Source organism: Myodes glareolus, chromosome 22, assembly GCF_982192425.1.
Source record: "Myodes glareolus chromosome 22, mMyoGla1.1, whole genome shotgun sequence".
Lineage (NCBI taxonomy): Eukaryota > Metazoa > Chordata > Mammalia > Rodentia > Cricetidae > Myodes > Myodes glareolus.
In genome coordinates this window covers 33,097,838-33,117,435 of record NC_142047.1, presented here as the reverse complement: position 1 = coordinate 33,117,435, position 19,598 = coordinate 33,097,838, and the positions used below count along the sequence as shown (strand labels likewise).

At 46.7% G+C, this 19,598-nt stretch overlaps 1 protein-coding gene across 1 annotated transcript in view; it reads right to left on the bottom strand.

The window, feature by feature from the left end:
• Positions 1 to 864: 864 nt before the first annotated feature.
• The window catches only part of Cdh5 (cadherin 5), a 40,502-nt gene continuing 21,768 nt past the window's right edge, over positions 865 to 19,598 (bottom strand). The window contains exons 3-12 of the mRNA XM_048431466.3: positions 17,971 to 18,259; positions 17,082 to 17,198; positions 15,614 to 15,778; positions 14,280 to 14,467; positions 12,594 to 12,844; positions 8,594 to 8,736; positions 7,014 to 7,138; positions 6,559 to 6,667; positions 4,237 to 4,482; positions 865 to 2,906 (exon numbers count right to left, since the gene is read on the bottom strand). Of these exons, the coding sequence (XP_048287423.3) occupies positions 2,389 to 2,906; positions 4,237 to 4,482; positions 6,559 to 6,667; positions 7,014 to 7,138; positions 8,594 to 8,736; positions 12,594 to 12,844; positions 14,280 to 14,467; positions 15,614 to 15,778; positions 17,082 to 17,198; positions 17,971 to 18,259 (2,151 nt within the window). The 3' untranslated portion in view covers positions 865 to 2,388. The remainder of the gene's footprint in view (positions 2,907 to 4,236; positions 4,483 to 6,558; positions 6,668 to 7,013; positions 7,139 to 8,593; positions 8,737 to 12,593; positions 12,845 to 14,279; positions 14,468 to 15,613; positions 15,779 to 17,081; positions 17,199 to 17,970; positions 18,260 to 19,598) is intronic.

Sequence of the window (19,598 nt, the reverse complement as noted above, 5' to 3'; positions counted from 1 at the left end):
AGCCTGGGGGCCGTGCCTCTCCAAAACCTGTTCCCCGGGGACTCACTGAGCTATGTGGGTGCTCTCTGGACAGCTTCTCTTGCAAGGCCTTGTTCATCTGACATGATCTGGAGAAACTTCACGAACAGCTTTCTGCCCTTTGAGCTTGTTAGAGACAGTTCCCACCAGCTGTAGCTGTTTAACGTGAACGGTGTCTTGGCCAAAGCTAGCACGGAGCTGACCAATCCTGCAGAAGTTGAGGAGGAAGCTTTTCTGCAGCGGGTTTTGACAAGCACAGGCATATTCTTTGGAACTGAGATGCCCCATGTGCTCAGGGCTGTCCATCTGCCCAGGGAAGAGCCTGGTTCTTTGTTGAATGCAAATGGCGTTGAAGCTCCATGCCCCCAGCCAAGCAGCAACCTTAACCGCTGCAGACTGGAGGTATGGGGGTAGGGCATGCACAGAACATGCCAAACTGAATCTCCCTCATTTTCTGTCACAGTTAGTCTTCTTTTTAAAGGAGAAGACTTACTTTAATTTTGTGTGCACAGGCACACGCACGCTTGAGGGCAGGTGCTCTCTAAGCCAGAAGCGTGTGTCAGATGCCCTGGAGCTGGAGTAGTTGTGAGCTGCCCAACATGGATGCTGGAAACAGAATTTGAGTCTTGTGCGAGAACAGTAGACCCCTTTAACCAATGAGCCACTTGTCTGGGCCCATAACTCACTTTCTTTATGACTCACAGGTCCCCTTGCCCTCTGAGGTCCTCTGATGAGGCTGGTAGCAGGTATACAGGTGTGTGCATGTGTGTGCATGTGGCCGTGTGTGCATTTGCATGCATGCATATGTATGTGTTTTATATGTGCTCGCTCGGCTCTAGACGTGAAAAAGTTTCAAGATGTTTTTATTTAGTTATAAAACGATACAGTACATCTTGTGCACCGGGGTGGCTAGTACATAGTCACCATCCATCCTTACAGCAATTGCTACAACAGGAAATAAAAACTTACAGGGATTGTTTATCCAACTAAAACAAAAACTGAATTAAAATTGCTAACCTAAAAAGCAACTTGTTTATTATGCAAAATCTTTAGTCTACATTTGTAAGAACTAGAAACGAGTAAGTATTATTAGTAAAAAAAATTAAGAAAAACGAATTATTGGTTAAACAAACATCGTGCTATCTACAATCCCCTGCAGAGAGGCCTTGTTGGTGAAGGGATCCACAGTGGAGGGTGAGCTGAAGGTACATTTCTTCCTTGCCTGGACCTCTTTGTGTCTGGATGCCCCCTCCTCCAGCTGTGACTTCAGTGGAAATTTGCTCAAATCCCTCCAAGGGAGAGATGCAGAGATGCCACTGGTCCTGGGCAAGCCAGGAGCCTTGCATTCTGCAGGGTGTGCTCGGGTGTTGTTCCCTGAGATGTGGCCACTAGAGGAAAAGGCAAATGGCACGGTGGCTCTGTGACACAGTTGTGCTTGAGTTGGGACGCTAGCCAGGCTGCATCTTGGATGCCTCCGAGAGAAAAGCTGATAGCAAGAGAAAAGGGGGTGTAGTGGCCAGGCAAGCTGGGCAGGGTTGCCTCTCAGGTGGGCTCCTCAGCTTTTCCAGGATCTTTCTGGTGAGTGGGCTGGAGGCTCTCCTTGTTCTATGACCTGCCACCCTTGGTCTCCACAGTCCTTCCTGGGTGAATTCACAGTTGCTTCAAATTAAACAAGCCATTTCCCTGAAGTTGACGGAGTGGATCATTGCTCAGTAAAGCAGTAAATGGGGTTGCAAGCCTGCTGGATCACCTCAGTACCCAAGGTCAGGAGCTGCCAACAGTCTCCTTCCTCCCTGGACGGGCCTGAGAGGGACTGGGTGGGGGGCTGTATTTAGGTACTAGGGAGGTGTCAGTGCTAGGACGCCTGAGAACAGGCATGACGGATGAGTCACAGCCTCCCTCAGGACCAGGCTTCAGAGCTCTATCCCATAGCTCACGCAATCCAGTCTTCTGCCTTCAGACAGACAGCCCTACCAAGGGTTCAGGGGCCCTTGGGGAAGGAAGACTCCTCAAAGTTCAGCATAGGCAGCTTTGCTTGGCGATTTTGAAGGGGCAGGAGAAATCTAGACTAGAATGGTAGTGTATATTGGGGTTGGGTGGAGGGATAGGAGAGAGAGGGAACCCAGACAGAACACTGGTCTCATTTTCCCAGTATTTGGAGCGGCCATCAACAAAATAAATCTCTGTCCCTGGCTATTTATGGGACCTGGAGTTTGCTACCCTGGGGATGGAAAGATCTTTTGCATCCAGCGGCAAGGGATGCTGGGCTGGAGAGTCTGTGCCACTCCTTGGAAATCAGGGAAGGTGATGGCAGGCGTGTCTGATCTAGGCTGCAGTGACTCTGGTCCCCTGGCCCAGAGACGGGCAACCTTAGATAATCATCTCATCCCGGGGATCGGAGCCATACAGCTCTGCCAGCATCTTGAACCTGGGTCCCCAGTCGTTGAGGAAGTCATAGTCGATGTCAGAATCGGAGGAGTTGGTGGTCAAGGAGCTGAGTGACTCTGCGATGGACTCGGAGCCCTCGTAGCCATAAATGTGCAGCGTGTCGTAGGGGGGGCCGCCACCGTCATTGTCTGCCTCGTCTTTCTTCACCTCGATCATGGTGGCCATCTCCGAGGGCCCGCCGTGCACTGGGGGCGCCATCCGCGGTGGCTTCTGCACCTGAGAGTACACTGCTGGCCGGGCGTCCACTGTGGACCGCAGGGGCTTGGTGGTGCCACCGCGCACAGAGTTGAGCACGGACACATCGTAGCTGGTGGTGTCCATCTCACCGCCGCCCTCCTCGTCGTAGGTGACCAGCTGCTCGTGAATCTCAAGCGCGCTCTTGCTGTGTGCACGCGCCTGCTTCCGGAGCTGCCTCCTCAGGAAGATGAGCAGAGTGATCACTGCCAGTCAGGGAGCCAGAGCAACAGATGTGGGTCAGACAGGGTGCTGTGGGTGGGGTGCCCCGTCCCCTCCTCCCTACAAATTCCTGGAGCCAGCCCAGACTCCCAGGACCTCCACCATAATAATCTGTTACATACATAAAAAGAGGATGGCCTGATGAAGTCCTTCCCCATGCCTCAGTTTCCCTGACTGCAAAGTGGATACAGTGAACTGCTCTGTGACAGTAGTATTATTTGGGGAAGGGGATAATGGGATTCTGGGGGTGACATCAATTCTTTTACCATCATCATTAATTCTTATGACAGGGAAGTCTGTCTCTAAGGTCTCTGGCACAGAGGGTCCAGGAAATGGACACACACAGTGGGAAGCTCAGAGCTTGGGACAGTTGCTGTCTGTGCCTCTCAGCATCCTAGTTCGCCAGTGTACGCCAGGGCCGGTGCGGCCGGAGAAAGAACTTTCTGGCAGGAGCCTTCACCCCTGAACTGAAAGTGCTTCATAAATCCGTGTCTGAGGTCTGGCTCCTACAAAACCTAGGTGAAGCCTCCAGTGCCCTGAAAGTGGCAAGGCTCGAGAAACAAAGAAAAAACAAAAGCAAAACAACAAAACAAAACAAAACAAAAACAAAAACAAAAACAAAAACAAAAACAACACCACCAACAACAAAAGGCTAAAGCTAGAGGAAGTCTACAAAAGCAAAGAAATCCCTTGGTGAAATTCTAAGCTAGATGTCTCAATTATAAAGGAATTTTAGAAACAGTCAAAGCCGGGAGTGGTGGAGGCAAATGTGAGCAAGTTCCAGGCCAGCCTGTTCTCTGTAGAGAAGTCCAGGCCAGTCAGGGCTATACAGTGAGACCTTGTCTTAAAATGAATGAATAAAGTAAATAAATAATGATTTTAATGTAAATCAATGCTCCAAACAACACCTGGAATATAGTATGCATTCAAAATACATGAATATAGGTAGCAAATGAATGAATGTCAAGTGTATGTTTCCACCCTCCCTCCCTCCCTCCCTCCCTCCCTCCCTCCCTTTCTTCTTTCCTTTCTTCCTTTGTTGTTGTTTGAAATGGTAGAGATGGAACCTCCTGCTTGGCACATGCTCTACCACTCAGCTACACTTCTAGCTTCTGGTTATTTTGAAATGGAGTTAGCTTGAAGAACCGTCTTGGGTCTCATCTCTCCTTTCTCCTACCCGCTTAAGCACCAGGTTGGTGGAGTTCTACATCTGCATCTCTGTATCCTATACAAGAAAGTGTGAGGTCCAGGGAGGACCCCGCCTCTTCTGTGAAGCCTTCTCAGAGTCTCCCCTCTGTCCCACGAGACACTGACCTGTGATGGTGAGGATGCAGAGAAAGATGGCTACCAGAGCCTGGATGCTGACGCCCGCCTGGGCAGCCATCTCCTCGCAGAAGGTGAACTCGCCGTGTTCATTGCATTTGCACACAGCCACTGTTAGCGTGCCGGTTCCCGTCAGGCTGGGCACCCCGTTGTCTGAGATGAGCACAGGTAGGTAGTGGAACTTGGTGTGCTCCCGATCAAACTGCCCGTACTTGACCGTGATGTTGGCGGTATTATCTGGAAACACCAAGACCACAAGGTGAGGTTCTGCTGGGACCATCAGCCCTCTTGCACCATGGGGGATAGGCATCCTGGGTGATTTCACCGCCCTCTTGCTCCCGGCCTCGTGGATCAGTCCCTTGAGCATAGACCTGTCCCTTTGTAGAGGGTGTGGTGTGAGCAGCTGGAAGAACGGCTCAGTCAGAATATAAAACTCAAAGGTCTGTGTCTGCGGCCAGTGGATGCACCTGTCCTCTTCTCCAACCTCATCACAGTAACAGGGCCTTTAGTCTTATTCTCAGCTCATTACTGCATGTCTTTAAGCTTCCAGACACAATGGGAAAAGAATGCTTTTTCTTTAGCACCAGTCTAACAACATCTTTATGCTACCTTGGAATCACTGAGAAGGAGGTTTATAACCATAAACACTAGCCTGGGTTCCCAGTGACCCTAAGTGGCACTGACACTTGCCATTGGGAGAGGGTGGCCCTGGGCATTCTGCAACCAAGAGCCAGCTTTTGTGACAAAAGCCCCCAGTCCCAGTGCACGGGAGTATCCTCTGGGGAGCTTTTTGAACATCCTGACTTTCATATCCCACCTTTCCTTTAAATGTCCGTTCCCTGTGCACGCATGCATGTGCACACACACACACACACACACACACACACGCACGCACGCACGCACATGCACATGCATGTGTACATATATGCACGTACACATGTACGTGCACACGCACACACACGCTTCTGCTGCTGCTGTTTGGTGGCTGTGGGCAAAGGACAGACGGTCTGCCTTTGTAGGTTTCTGGGAGGTTGTAACACGTGTGGTCAGAGGACTTACTTAGCCATGCAGGGTGGGCACATACACAACCAGCCAAACGTCAAGAATTTAAAATGAAAGCCAATTTCATCTCATTATTCATAATTTACATCACATTTCAGTTTTAAGGCTATTATAACTGTGAGCAAATGACAGGCCACTGACACGTGATGGGATTGAAATGAGAAGCTCTGATATGCAGGGCATTTGTATGCAAATGACTCTGAGACCAAGAGGCTTGCCTTCTGTTGTGTACAGAATGTGTGTTTAGGGTGGCTTCTAAATTTTCTATTCTGTTGTAGGACCCCGATTCTACTTAGTTCATTTGAGGTATATATTTGGAATGGGGTGACAGGTATCTTTGCAATGCTACTTTCTGAATGTTGGAGTGTGTCCTTAAGTGTCACCATAGCATGGCTAACTTCACCTTGCTTGATCCCTTGTACCTGTCCTTTGCTCCCAGGGACCCTCTTCCCTAGTCTTCCCCAAAGATGACAACGGGCTGTTTTAGTTAGGGGTTCTCACGGTGTCATCAGCCAAGAACAAGAAGATTTCCTCCTATGTTTGGGTGAACAGTTGGTACAGTCATACCCAAGGGTGTCTCTCTTTCTTAGGGTGTTGCAGAGGCCATAGAAACCTGGGCCCTCTCAGATGGAATTAAATCATCTCAGATCATCACTCTAATACATACGTCTTCACCAGAGCTCAGACTGGGCGCTACTGATCTCACAAGACTCTCTGGGTTTTGATTGGCTGAACAGATGTGCAAGGATGTGCTGTGATTGGTGAACTGGATCCAGTTCAGGGACCACTTTATGGTAGCTACCCAGTCTGACTGAACTGCAAACAAACCCAACTGCATTGTTGGGATTCATGACTTCCAAATTTTCAGTTTGGACTCTTTGGAATGATATGGAAATTTGTAGTGTTGTTGCAGCTGAGATCCCAGTGTTAAAAGGGACCTTTCGATAGCTTGAACTGGGCTGGCTTCCTGCATCCCTGGATCCGTCTTATGTTCCTTTACAGTGAAGCCTCTTCAGGATAATGTTAACCCTACAGACTTTGTTCCCATGAAGCCTGGCCAGCTGGCTTTAACCATAGCATCGACCAACTGTACAACATAAATGGTGAGAGTCGTACAAAATAACCCATAACTTGAAAGACCCTATGGAGACCTGTCACCCCATGTTGGTCTAGTCCTCAATCCTAGTGCTTCAAGACTCTTAACTGACACCCCTGACCGTCTAAGAGCCAACTGATTGCTCCAATGCTCACCATGGTTGTTTATAAGAGTGAAGTTGCTGTCCTCGCTCTTCAGGGCGAACTTGAACTTGGTGTTTGGTGGCGTCACATCCTTATCTGTTGCAGAGATCCGTACCACCAGCTGGATGCAAGAAATGGGTAATGACAATGATTAGTGTGGTTTTGGGGGGCATCTTGGGGCTCAAGGATGGGTTTAGCCATAACCACGGCTGACTGCCACCTGCAGCATCATCTTGAATGGTCTTCCCAAAGCCACTTTGTCTACTACCGTCCTCCACCCACTTATCCCTGAGGCTTCCAGGGGTTTCGTTTCTCTGCCTGTAAGATGTGAATAACATTTTATTCAGGCTGTTATGTAGTTACTGTAAGCTGAGGGAACTCTAGGTGGGTAGGAAGGTTTGCTCCTTAGCCCTCTGCCTAAAAACATACTGCCCTCCCCCTACCTCACCAACCTGAGGTTAACTCACCTTGCCCTGGGCAGCATTCTCACACACTTTAGGTTCATAGGGCTCAGCAAATTCCGGGGGGTTGTCATTCTCATCCAAAACTTCAATGTGGACCTGCACAATGGATTCTTTACCTACGGGGTTACCTGAAGGAGAGACCGCTTGTTACCACAGTGGGCCCAGCTGATGCTGGCCGCTGGAGCTGGAAGATGTTTGGATGGATAGTCCTGAGGCTCTGTGTGGGGGAGGCCACTTTTTGTGCAGAAGGAAAGCCCAAGGATTGTGTCATGGATGGAGGGAGTATGGAGGAGAACAAGGGGGTAGACCTTCATATGTGAACAAGTCTGCTTGTAAGAATTCAAGAGCTAAACACCCTCAGTGCATCTTAAGAGGTTGTAATTAAATCAGTAAGTAAATCAAGCAAACAAATACAAGTGATTAAATTAATACAATTAGACAAATAATCATGGACTCATTTAAATAATGCTGTCTCCTGGGACCTGGGTGCAGTGGGAAAGTGAACGTTTCTTTGCTGGGTGATTGTCACAGCTCCCCTGGCATCTGTCAGAATTTACGCAAGTTGTTGTAGAACCTAACAATCTAACAATCTCTAGTTGAGGAAGCAGGATGAGCAGTAGAGAGTAAAGGTGAACGAGCCATGTAGTGGATTAAAAGATATGGGTTAATTTAAATTGTTAAGAGCTGGTTAGAAACAAGCCCAGTCCCACAGTTCCATGAATCTAAGTAACAAAATTTGGAAATTTGACTTTGACTATATATATATATATATATATATATATATAGAGAGAGAGAGAGAGAGAGAGAGAGAGAGAAAGAAACAGACCAGTTAGTGCTTAGAGAAAGTGAATCTGGGAGAAGTTTGGGGAGGTGTGAATATTGTCAGAATTCATTGTACGAAATTAACAAAGAACTAATAAAAATGGCGTCTCCTTGTATTGTGTAACCTAAAAGCAAGAAAGAAAAGAATCAAGCCTAAACTAAGGTTGAGCTTTCATCATTAACAGTAAGTCTCCATGGTTTTGTGTGTGTGTGTGTGTGTGTGTGTATGTGTGTGTGTGTGTGTATGCTGATGGCTCAAAGAAAAATCTGTCTACAGCTTCTTATTTTGAAACTGGCTCTTCAACTGGAGCAGATATAACTGTCCACACACTAAGGACTGTTTGCTAAATGCATGTAATACTAAGAATCACGCAGCATTTGGTCCAGGTACGGCCTTTGCTCAATCGCTGTTCACTGGACCAAACCCTCAGAAACTGTAGTGTGTGCCCTCAGTGAGCCTCATTACAGAGGCACCTGAACAGCATATTTTTTATTACTGTACTTCTTAAACTATGATGTTCACGGGGTTCTTGTTCTGTCTATGATGCTACCCTATTATTCTGTATGTCCAACAAGGTTGTGGGTGTTCTGTATGATGCTGGTCCAAGCAACACTTTCTGAAATGGAAATTCAACATACCCCAGACAGAGAATGCCTCCCCGGGGACTTGTAATACCTTCAGAGATTCAAAATAATGAATCATGTCGGTTTTGAAAGGATGAGGGAAGAACCCAGGTGGCCTGGAAGATGAAGGCTCTCACCTCTAGCATCCAGCTCATTGGCCTCCACAGTCAGGTTGTACCAGGCATGGGTTTCTCTATCCAGTTCTTTCTCGTTATAGATGTCCCCCTGTTTGGTTATTCGGAAGAATTGTCCTCTGTCACTGGTCTTGCGGATGGAGTATCTGTCCAGGAGAAAGAGGTTCATGACTTTCTCTGTCTGCTGCTGATTCCAAAGTCCTCAGCACGACAGAGCAGGCACCTCAGGATTCGTCCCTGGCATCCTTCCCCAAGCCTCTTCCCAGTGTTCACTGTTCTTACCACCCAGAGTGAACCTACACATGCACACATCAACAGGATGATGCTTGACCTGCATGGCGTGGTTATCTTACAACTGGATGGGGTACCTGAGACCCCACCCTGCCACAAATCAAACTAAGTAGGTGACTCTAAAATCTATTACACTGCAGCTTGTGTGTGTGTGTGTGTGTATGTGTGTGTGTGTGTGTGTGTGTGTGTGTGTGTGAGAGAGAGAGAGAGAGAGAGAGAGAGAGAGAGAGAGAGAGAGAGAACAGGTGAGAAAAGGCCAGGAAGAAAGACACAAACAAAAGCAAGATCTGCAAGAAATAAGAACCAGCTGGAAACAGATGAAGTGAAAATCTGAGACGTTCTCAGTAAACCAGGAAAATGATGATGCGTACGTGAGCGTGTGTGTGAAGACAGTTGCTACTCCTGAGAAGCCATGACAAATAAAGCAGGAGTAATATAAAATATAATAATAGATGTTTTTCTGATAAGTAGAAGGCTCGAGTCTACAGTGATGTGATATGTTACCTGTGTGCCAATGGCCCTTTGACTGTCTCAGCTGTGTAAGGAAACTGAAGAATTCAGAGTTCCAGGAACAAAAGAGTAGATTCCTTAAGAAGAAAGGAACATCCTCTAGATGTTTGCAGAAAGGTGAATGCTATAAACATATTGTGGGACTTCTGAAGAGAAGTATCTATGATCTGAAGATTATACATTAAAATAAGAAGGCAGAGAATGAGTTTATATATACACACACACACAAAATTTGTGTGTGTATGAATTATATATTCCCTAAGTTTATAATGTTATAAACTTATAATGTTAAAGTTTATAATAAGTTTATATATGTTTATAAACTTAGGGAATATATAATTCATAAAGATGGGTCCTGTTCCTGCAAAGAAGAGAAAATTGTTTTGAAAACTTTAAGAGATTTCTCAATCAAAAGTCGGAACCTGGTTGGGAAGGAACTGAAATGAAGTTCTTGGTGCATTGTGTGCGTGATGCATTTAGCTAGGAAACATTGAAGATTTTGTAGAAAGAAGTAAATTTCCAGTCAAATATTTATGAGAAAAAAAAGAAGGGTTATATCAAAGATAAGGAGCAAAAGGAAACCTATTCCACCTGAGAAACAAAAAATATAAAGCAAGATACAAGAAAGGGAAGATCAGTTGCAGCACAAATGATGGAAACACTAAACAGATTGAATGCAAAACGTCTCTGCTGAGACGACAGAGCCAGGCTGACCGCCCGCTCCTTTACAGCAGCAGATAATCTAGAAAAGTTAGGAGCAGAAGTTGAAGAATTTATCAAAGAGAAATAGCATGTAAACAAGCTTAACATCAGATGGCACGGCACCGAGGGCTGAAAGGGTAAGCAGAACACGCTGGCTAATTTCACAGGATTTAAAATTGCAGGTCCTGAGCTCAGTCAGCTGTGGAGCACTGGTTTAGTGTGCACAGACCCTGGCTTCGCTCCCTTGTACTAGAAAAGAAGTTATAGGACATAATAAAGGTAAAATAATGATAAATCTTAGTTAACTGGACAGAAAAAAATTAAAAAACATAAAACTAATGGTATTTCAGTAAAAAAACTGGACACAACATGACCGTGTTGTATCACAGAACACATTACGTCACTACCCTCCAATCCCTCCACCACTAGTATAAGAAAAACAAAATAAATCAATCTCTCAGATAAAGTCTATGACCAAAGAAACAGCCCCCAAAATAATTATAAACCATGTGGAATAGAATGACAGCAAGATAGTGGTCCCCAGATGCATGCGTGCATGCATGAGATGTACCAAACCCAGAGAGGCGTGCTTTGTTCTCAACAAGAAAACCTAATACTGCTAGGTCTGGTGAGGCAGGCCGACAATTGCAGGAAGCTGAGGCAGAGTTCATGGCTAGATTGGCGGCTTAGCGGGATGCTGTCTGAACATGAAAATAAATAAATAATAAAAGAGGTCTGGGGATGTGGCTCAGTAGAAAGAATGCTTGTGGAGCCATCGATAGTCCCCAGTATTGTAAATAAACAAAGCTGATTCCAAAATTGATATATAAAATCAATTCTTGGGCCGTCAACATGGCTCAGGGGGCGAAGGTACCTGTGGCCAAACCTGGTGGTCTGAGTTGTAATCTCTGGGTCCCACAAGGTAGAAGGAGAAGCTGAATTGACTCCTATAAGTTATCTCTGGCCTCCATATTTGTGCTGTGGTGTGCACCACCCCCTAATACATAGGATAAATAGTGTAATAAAATAAAAAATCTCATTAGACTACAAACATTTTAAGAAACCATATTAAAATTCATGTGAAGCCAGGTGTGGTGGAATGCACCCTGTAGTTCCAGTGCTCAAGAGGCAGAGATGGGAGGATCGCTGCAGTTCCAGGGAAGCCTGGGCTACGTAAGAGAAGCAAAAATATGTTCCTATGTAAGAATGGTCATTTCAGATTGGATAAAAAACAGGTAGAGAAGGGCTTATGTTAGGCAGGCTAAAGTTCAGCCGAGAGTTGTTCCATTAAAGCAGAATGCCGCAGAGCAGGTAGAGCGGGCTATTCCGAAGTAGAGTCAAGTCTATGTGAGAACTTAAATGTATAACAAACGGCGGGGAAATCATGATGTTTGATCAACAAGGCTGACACAGCTGGCTACGCGTGTGCAGTAAAATAAGATTGGATAGAATTCATGCATACTACCAAGTATTATGTGACTCCAAGAAATCCGAGCAGATCTATATATTTCCTTTGTCCCAGAGTGGAGAGGAGGGACATCTAGTTAGGGTAGATGAGGAAGGACACTAGTTTGAATGTGTCATTCCACACCCTCCAAAGTTCATGCGTTGGAGACTGTATCCACAAATTCATATATCTGTGGTGTTTGGAGATAAAGCTTTTGGGAGGTAATAATGATTAGATTAGGTCGTGAGGGCGGGGCCCGCATGGTGGATCTGTGGCTCTAGGAGGAGACAAAGAGAGACATAGGCTGGCAAGCTCATTGCGTCTCACCGTGTCGCAGTAAGAGGGACCCTACTAAATGGCAATCACATCCTGGCCCTGTGCTCTTGGATTTCCAAGCCTTTAGATCCTTAAAATAAAGAGATCTCTGATATTCATAAATGACCCAGTCCATGGTGTGAAGTTATAGCCACGGAAAATGAACAAGGAACAAGTAGTGATGAGTTGTGCAGGACACGACCCCAAACAAATGACAGCAAAAGTACAAACAGTAACAACAAACGCAGCGTTTGTGTATTGGTGTGTGATTGTGTGGTCATGAAGGAGAGTATACTGAGACCACCCATGAACTCAGTGGTTACAGGAACTGTGGTTGTGTGATTTCTTTATAGGTCACGTGAAAGCAACACTTCTGGCTTTGTGTTTTGGGAGACTAATTTCTAAACTATTTTTGGTGATGGAACTGCAGATACACCATCACTGATGGCTGATTGCTCTCTTGACTCTCAGGCCTCGTCAGATAATACTTATGTGAGTCATGGTCTTAAGTCCTTCAAAGCGCAGATGATGACCTTGACCAGACAAGATGGACATACTAGGAGCTGGTAGGACAAGGGTGTTAGTGAAAAGAGCCGGGGCCAGCCTCTGCATTTTTCCATGAAGATGTTGGGAGAAGCCAGTATCCTTCTCTGATCTTTGGTCTCAGACCACTAGACATAAGAATGCCCATGTCAGGGCCATCGCGCCGTTAGCACTTCATGCCCACCACCTCTTTACCCAATGTTGCGCTGAGCCTTGTCAGGGTCTTTGGCCACCACAGTGCCTATCAGAGGTTTCTTCTGGTTTTCCGGCAGCTGGAAGTGATAGAAGCGTCGCTGGAAGACAGGCGGCTCATCCACGTCCAGGACATTGATGGTGATCTTGGCTTTGTTTTTGCCTGCGGTGCTGCTCAGGTACCCGAGTCTGATAGTGGGGTCCGTGGCCTCAATGTAGAATGTGTACTGCTGAATGAGTTCATAGTCCAGGGGCTGCATGGGTAGCAAGGATAGGGATTGTTTGTAGCCCATTTCTTTTTACTGCCCCCATCTCTGTACCCTGCCCTGTTCTAAGCGATAAGGACACACACGGCTCCAGTTCCTCTCAGGATTGTAGCCTAGTGGTTCTGTTCAAAGGAACACCTTTCACGGTTTTGCTTAGGAGGCTTCTCCTTTGTCTGTCTAGCAAATTCCTTCCTATTTGTCTTGAGGAATGAATAGGAGTTTGCTAGTAAGAGTCAACCTCTCATAAGCTGCTCTGGACAGAGGCAACAGCTTCCTGGCTGGCACTGTTGTGCAGCCCTGAACATACCAGCTACATTTTTTTTCTGTCGTTTGTCTGTCTGTCTATCTTTCCCACCATCTGAGAGCTTTGTGACTTCTGGTGGCTATGCGTGTGTTTCCAGTCCTCTCCCTGAACATTCTGAAAACATGAAAGCTCCTTCCTCTCCTCTTCTGGATGCAGTCAGTCTGATTTTGTTTGTTGCCAGTGGCCACTTGTGTCCTCTGGTATACATTCTTTACATATATGCTGGGAGATTTCTACTGGCTGGGACACAGGGAGCTAATGCTGGTGGGGGTGGGAACACTGTGTTGGTGAGTATTAAATATCAATTTTCCATATAACCTGAAACCATTGAGAAGGGAACCTCAGGTGAGGAATCACCTAGATTAGGTTGCCTGTCAGGTTGGCCTTTTCTGTCGGGGATTGTCTTGACTGTTAATTAGTGCAGAAAGACTCAGCCCACTGTGGGCAGCGCCACTCCCTAGGCTTAGTCCTGAGCTGTGTACGAGGAAAAGGCTAGCAGAGAGCTGAGGCTGCAGACAGGAAGTATGGGTGCATTCATTTTTCTCTGCTTTGAACTGTTGATGTGATGTGACCAGCCACCTCAAGTTCCTTTGCCACTGTGACTGCCCCTTAACAATGGACTCGACTTGGAACTGTAAGCCAAATACACCCTGTTCCAAAGTTGCTTTCGGCCAAGGTTATTTCATCCTCACCACAGAAATGATACTAGAACAAGTGCTCCCTGTCAGCACGGCAGGGTTTGTGGCTGCTTACGCCAGCACCTGACCTTCAGGCTGCAACTCTGAGTTGTGCTCTATGTTCCCCCTGTGGGACTATGCCCCCACTTGTGCCTGCTCATCAGTGATCGCTACCTTCTTGCCACGTGTCACCGCTCTTGAGGCTTCCAGGAATTACTTCCCAAATTAACATTTAACACCCAAAGCCTTGCCCCTGGTCTATGACTGGAACAGCACTGCCTGAGACGGTGAATTGGTCTCTACGAGCGCATGGCTGTCTCTGAGCTGCACAAGAACGTTCTCATTAAATGGGCTATGGCTCAGAAGCAGTCCCTGAGTGTGTCCTTTGAATACTGTAAACTCCACAGCCTGTGAACGGGTTCAGTACTGCAGATCTACGTACCTTTGTGGGCTTGATGATACCCTCATTACGGTTGGGGTCTGTCTCAATGGTGAAGGTGTCCCTGTACTCGCCCTGCATGATGCTGTACTTGGTCATCCTGTTCTGAGGCTCATCTGGGTCCTCGACAGACAGAAAGCCCAAGGGGTTGCCCACACGGATGTCTTCAGGCACCGAAAATGTGTATGAGGCTGATAAGCATAGAGAACCACAAAGAGTTAATGAGATGGGTAAGACAATTGTCCCTTCATATCATCACAGGCGTAGACACACACAGACACATACAGACACACAGGCACACACTGATACACACAGACACACACACACAGACATACAAGCACACACAGATACGCACAGACATATAGGCACACACAGATACATGCAGACACATGCACATAGACACACATACAGACACACAGGCACACACAGACACACACACACACACACACACACACAGAGCTGGGTAAACACTCCACCATTGAGACACATCCCTACCCTTTGGACTTCTGAGATAGAGGCTTGCTCTATAGCCCAGGCTGGATTGAACTTTTAATTCTCATGCCTGTCTCTTGTTGCTGGCGCTACTGGCATGTGCTGGCCTTATCTGGGTGTCATATACTCTTTTGCTACAGAAAGCAGGCAAGAAACTTATGACCATGGAATTCTAGGTCCCAAAACAAGGTAGCCTGCCTTGTCTTCTGTCTGTCTGTCCTTCTGTCAACCCTCCAAGCAATTACTAAGCTCATTCTGTACTTTGGAATATCAATAGGAAAGAAAGACAAACCTTGCCTTTAGGAAGTTTATGCCATATACAACAAAGCTACTTCAGAACTAGGTAATGGGGGGGGGCAACTGAAGCCAGATTTACAGCAGAGCTAGGGGGCGCCATGAACATCCACACGTACTCTTCCTGCCCAGTCTCACCCGGAGCACAGGAAAAGCTCTTAACAGACAGTGTTTAAAGGGAAAATCGATTTGTGGGTAGGTTTATGCCAGGCGTTGGTTGTATCCCCATTTCCTGGGATTTTATAGCTGGGCCCTCAGTCTGGGATCTGGGTGAGATTGCTGGCGCCTTACAGTGACACTTGAAGCTCTGTAGTGGCCCAGGAGAGGGGCGATTTTTGTTTGGTCTGTGATGGGACCCATCAATCGTCATCAATGGGTGACCTTGGTAGCAATGATTAAGGATGGAGTAGGATCTCCACAGTCTGGCTTCAGAAGCACCCTGGGATATGGGGAGATGTAGACAGGTTTGGGGTACTTCCTTGAGAGCCCCCAAATCACGAGTCCGGATTGTCCCAGCCCTTGTCTACTAAGGCTCGATGGGAGGGGCTTACACTGAGTAAAGATGGGGAAGTTGTCGTTGATGTCTTCCAGTTTGATCAGCACAGTGGCTGTGCCTGACTCTCCCCGAAGGCCCTGGGCATCTCGTGCCTCCACCACGATCTTGTACTCAGCCTTTGTCTCTCTGTCCAAGTTTTTATCCTTTGTGAAAATAAGTCCTGAAAAAAAAAATTGTCCCAACAGGTGACTCCACAGTATATCTGAGATTGAAAACCTCAGGATGATAGCCCACTACCTCCGTACCATGCCCCGTATGGCTAAAAGCTGGCCAAATGTATGGTCCAATATTGTTCCTAGCCAGAGAGAGCCTTATGTTGAGAAATACCATAAGGCCAGTTCCAGGCTCAGAGTGAGCATGCCTTGATGGATTAGTGATGTCTGCCTTGCCATGGTTTAGTACTGAGAGTGCTGTACTTGATTAATGATGTCTGTCTTGACATATACAGAAGTGGCTACAAATTTTAGTGCCAAGAGGGCTGTAATGGTTTAGTGACATCTACCTTGGTTGCACTGTGTCTTTGCTTGTCTTCTGGAAGACTGGCCTTCTTTCTTGCTTCTAAGACTCAATACTTAGTTTTCTAAATGTGTTAAACTGAACAAAATTTGGCCTGAGAAACCTTTTGTACTTTGGAGACTTGAACCATTCTGTGATGAACGGCAGCCTAGTAGGGTGTGAATACACCAAACCCCTAACTTAGGAGTATGCTCAGCCAATCACAGCGGCTGTGCTTTAGTTAATCATAGGCAGCCACCTGTTCAAAGCTTTTCAAATAAGGCAGACACCCCAGCTGTAACCAACTGAGCTGTTTCTAGACTGCAGGGTGTTTTTTTTTTCTTTCCTACACTATAAATATCACCCAACAATGTGGCAGCCCTGGGGTTTCTCTGAACTTGTTTGGCTTCTGGGGTGTCCCAATTTGTGAGCTGTTCTTTGCAAAATTAAACTCGATAAAATTTAATTGGTCTAAAGTTTTTCTCTTAACAAGGCACAAAAATCCCTATGTGGCGTGGCTATGTCTGTGCATAATCGAATTCAAATTTCACAGCTATGGCACAAAGGACTAAGCACATTCCTATTTTCTGGACAAAGGAAGTGCGGCTCATAGATATGAATTGACTTGGCCAAGGACTGTAGAGCTGAGTAGCCATGTAGGGTTCAAATCTGATGTTCCTGAACATATACAAAGACCTTCCAACCAGCATTTTTTGTTGAGTACTGGTCTTCTCTTGGGTGAAAAGACCCTGATTTTCTTTCTGGACTTGAGTGCATGCCTTGGGTAGCTGTCTGCTTCTTCCCCTAACCTGTCCCAATATGTCTTTATGTGTATTATGTATTCCTTCCCTGCACCAGTGTCTGGTGACATCTGTCAGGTTAGACTTCCCTCTGCATTGGCACCTGCAATATTCACATCCCCAAATCTCTCCAAAAGGCACCCTCCCAAGATGGTTAGTCATACAGACCAGCATTATCAATGGCGAAATATTCATTTCCTTTTACGATTTGGTACATGACAGTGGCGTGGCCGGCCACAGTGGGGTCGTCTGCGTCTACCGCTGTCACACGGATGATAGAGGTCCCTGTGGAGAGAGAGTTCTGGTGTGTCTGCTCACGAGTGGCCTTCACCGCATTCCCTAGTGGGAGTGGATGGGATTCTGCTGTTCCTACCACCCAGGCTAAGGGAAGAAAGGTTGCTTTGTGCCAGAGGGGCCATCATAAGGGTGAAGTGGCAGCAATGGTAGGCCTAGCCAGGTCAGCCACGGAGGCTGCAAAGAGAACAGGTAGTTTGTGCCTTGTGGGAGAAGGGAAGAGTGGACGATGCTTGGGTTTGAGAGAGAAACTTAGGAGGGTTCTGGATGATTTTGCCTCTTCTGAAGGTGAGAGATTGAGGGACTGGAAATGGTATTGGAAAGCCTCCAGGTGGGTGGGGATCACATTTCTCATCCTTTGGAGTTCTAGGGTTCCGTCAAAAGAGTCTGGCGGCAGGGCCCCAAGCAGTTTTCATGTATCTTCCGGAGACAAGATGAGTACAGGCTAGTATATAAGCCAGAGTGTGATGACACCCTCCGGAGACAGGGTCAAAGCCCAGACTATAAGGAGCGTCGGTGCTTAACACGTTATGAGGATCAGAACCCATCTGTGACAAGGGACAAGGTTTAGAGTGGGACTCGAACAGAGGTTAACCTTTAGGGACAAGTTCTGAAATCATGTAAAGAGGCACCACAGCACCACAACCACTTCCTTGAACTTGCTGGAGCCTGACCCTGAACAGTGAGGTGGCTGATGTGAGAGGTGTCTTCAGGCTGGTTTGAGGAGAGGAGGAGAGAGAGGGCAGACTAGGTACATACATACCCACAGCCGACATCTCGGGCACAGACGCGTTGAATACCTGGTGTTTAAACACAGGCCAGTTGTCGTTGACGTCATGAACCTTGACAGTGAAGTTGGAAGGTTGCTCCAGGTTGACGTTAGTCTCCTTGTCCACAATGAGGGCAGTAAGGAAGTACTCAAAGACCTTTTCCCGGTCTAATCTCTCAAAGGCAAACACGTCTCCTGTGTCGGCATCGACCCGGAAGATGGTGCCTGCATACTCTCCTTGGAGCACATACTTGGCATTCTTACGGTTCACGCTGGACTTGATCTGGGAAAGAACAGACAACAGGAGTTGGGAATGGGAAGTATGGCTGCCTGCACTTGTGTGTGCACACACGATTGTGGGTGTTTGTGTGTGTGTGCATGCGCGTGGGGATGTCTGTAATGCATGTGTGCATGTATGTGCACACATGTGCGTAGTGCTGAGAAGGGATTCTAACTGTGACGATGAGGTTTTAGACAAGAACTTCTGACTGGTCACCAGTGAGCTCTTCTTCACCAGGTTACAGCAAACAGTGTTTAGCGTTTCTTAGCTGTGCACAATGCCTAGGATGATGCCCGGAGCCCAGCAAGGCACTTGCCAGTGGAGAATAAAGGTTTTCCTTACTCCTTAGATGACAAAGATTGTGACTACCTCATCTGTCAAATGGAGCTAATTGAATTTCTAAGGTTGATTTGCACTAATGAGTAGAGCCAATCATTTGGAAGTGAGTGCCAGGAAACATGCAAAAAACGGGATACATGCCATTGAAATAGTGGAGCTGGCTGATAGCAATATGGCTTTGAAGACTTGGCTAGGATTGGGGAATATTTGTGATCTGGCTATTAAATGTGACCATATTAACAATCGAATTATCTGAACATACAACGAAATAAATCATTGTTATGCATGGCTTGTCAACCTAGGAGACGTGTCTGCCATGGCTTTTCTAGAGAGCATTAACAGATATAGGAAGGTCCACATGAATGTGGGTGCCATCACCCCATGGACTAGGGTACTGAACTGTATAAAAACGTGACAGTAAGTGAAGCAGCTGCATCCATCTCTGCTTCCGGATTGTGGGTGCTGCTGCCCCCACCCCTTGCCACGAGGGGCTGTGCCTTCAAACCACGAGCCCAGGGAAGTCCTCCATTCCAGAAGTTGCTTTTGTGACAGCAACAGAGATGTAACTAGTGAAGACACATTAGAAGCAAAGATTGCAGATACTCAGAATTCGTGTTTCTAATTGTGTTTCTGCATGCAACCACATCCTTGAGGTTCCTGTGTCTTCTGTGTGAGCATCGAGGCAATACTAAATGGTGAATGGCCTTGTGCCTCTTGTACAAACTCTGCCTGCAGGGGTGCACATCATCAGTTGGAAGGCTGCGTATTTACACTACAGAAATTGGTGAGTTCTACACATCCGCGCTTTTCCTGCAAAGCCAGTTGTCAGACATTTATCAACACGACAAGTATTGGTCCCAGGAAATTTGCTTCTGGAATATGATGCGTGAAATATTCTTTTCTTGGCGATTTACAGTGTCTAATCTGCAGAACAGAACCCCGGTGAGCTTTGTTTACCTCAGGGTGTCCTGTGCTCTGAGACCACGGAGACAGTTTCTGGATA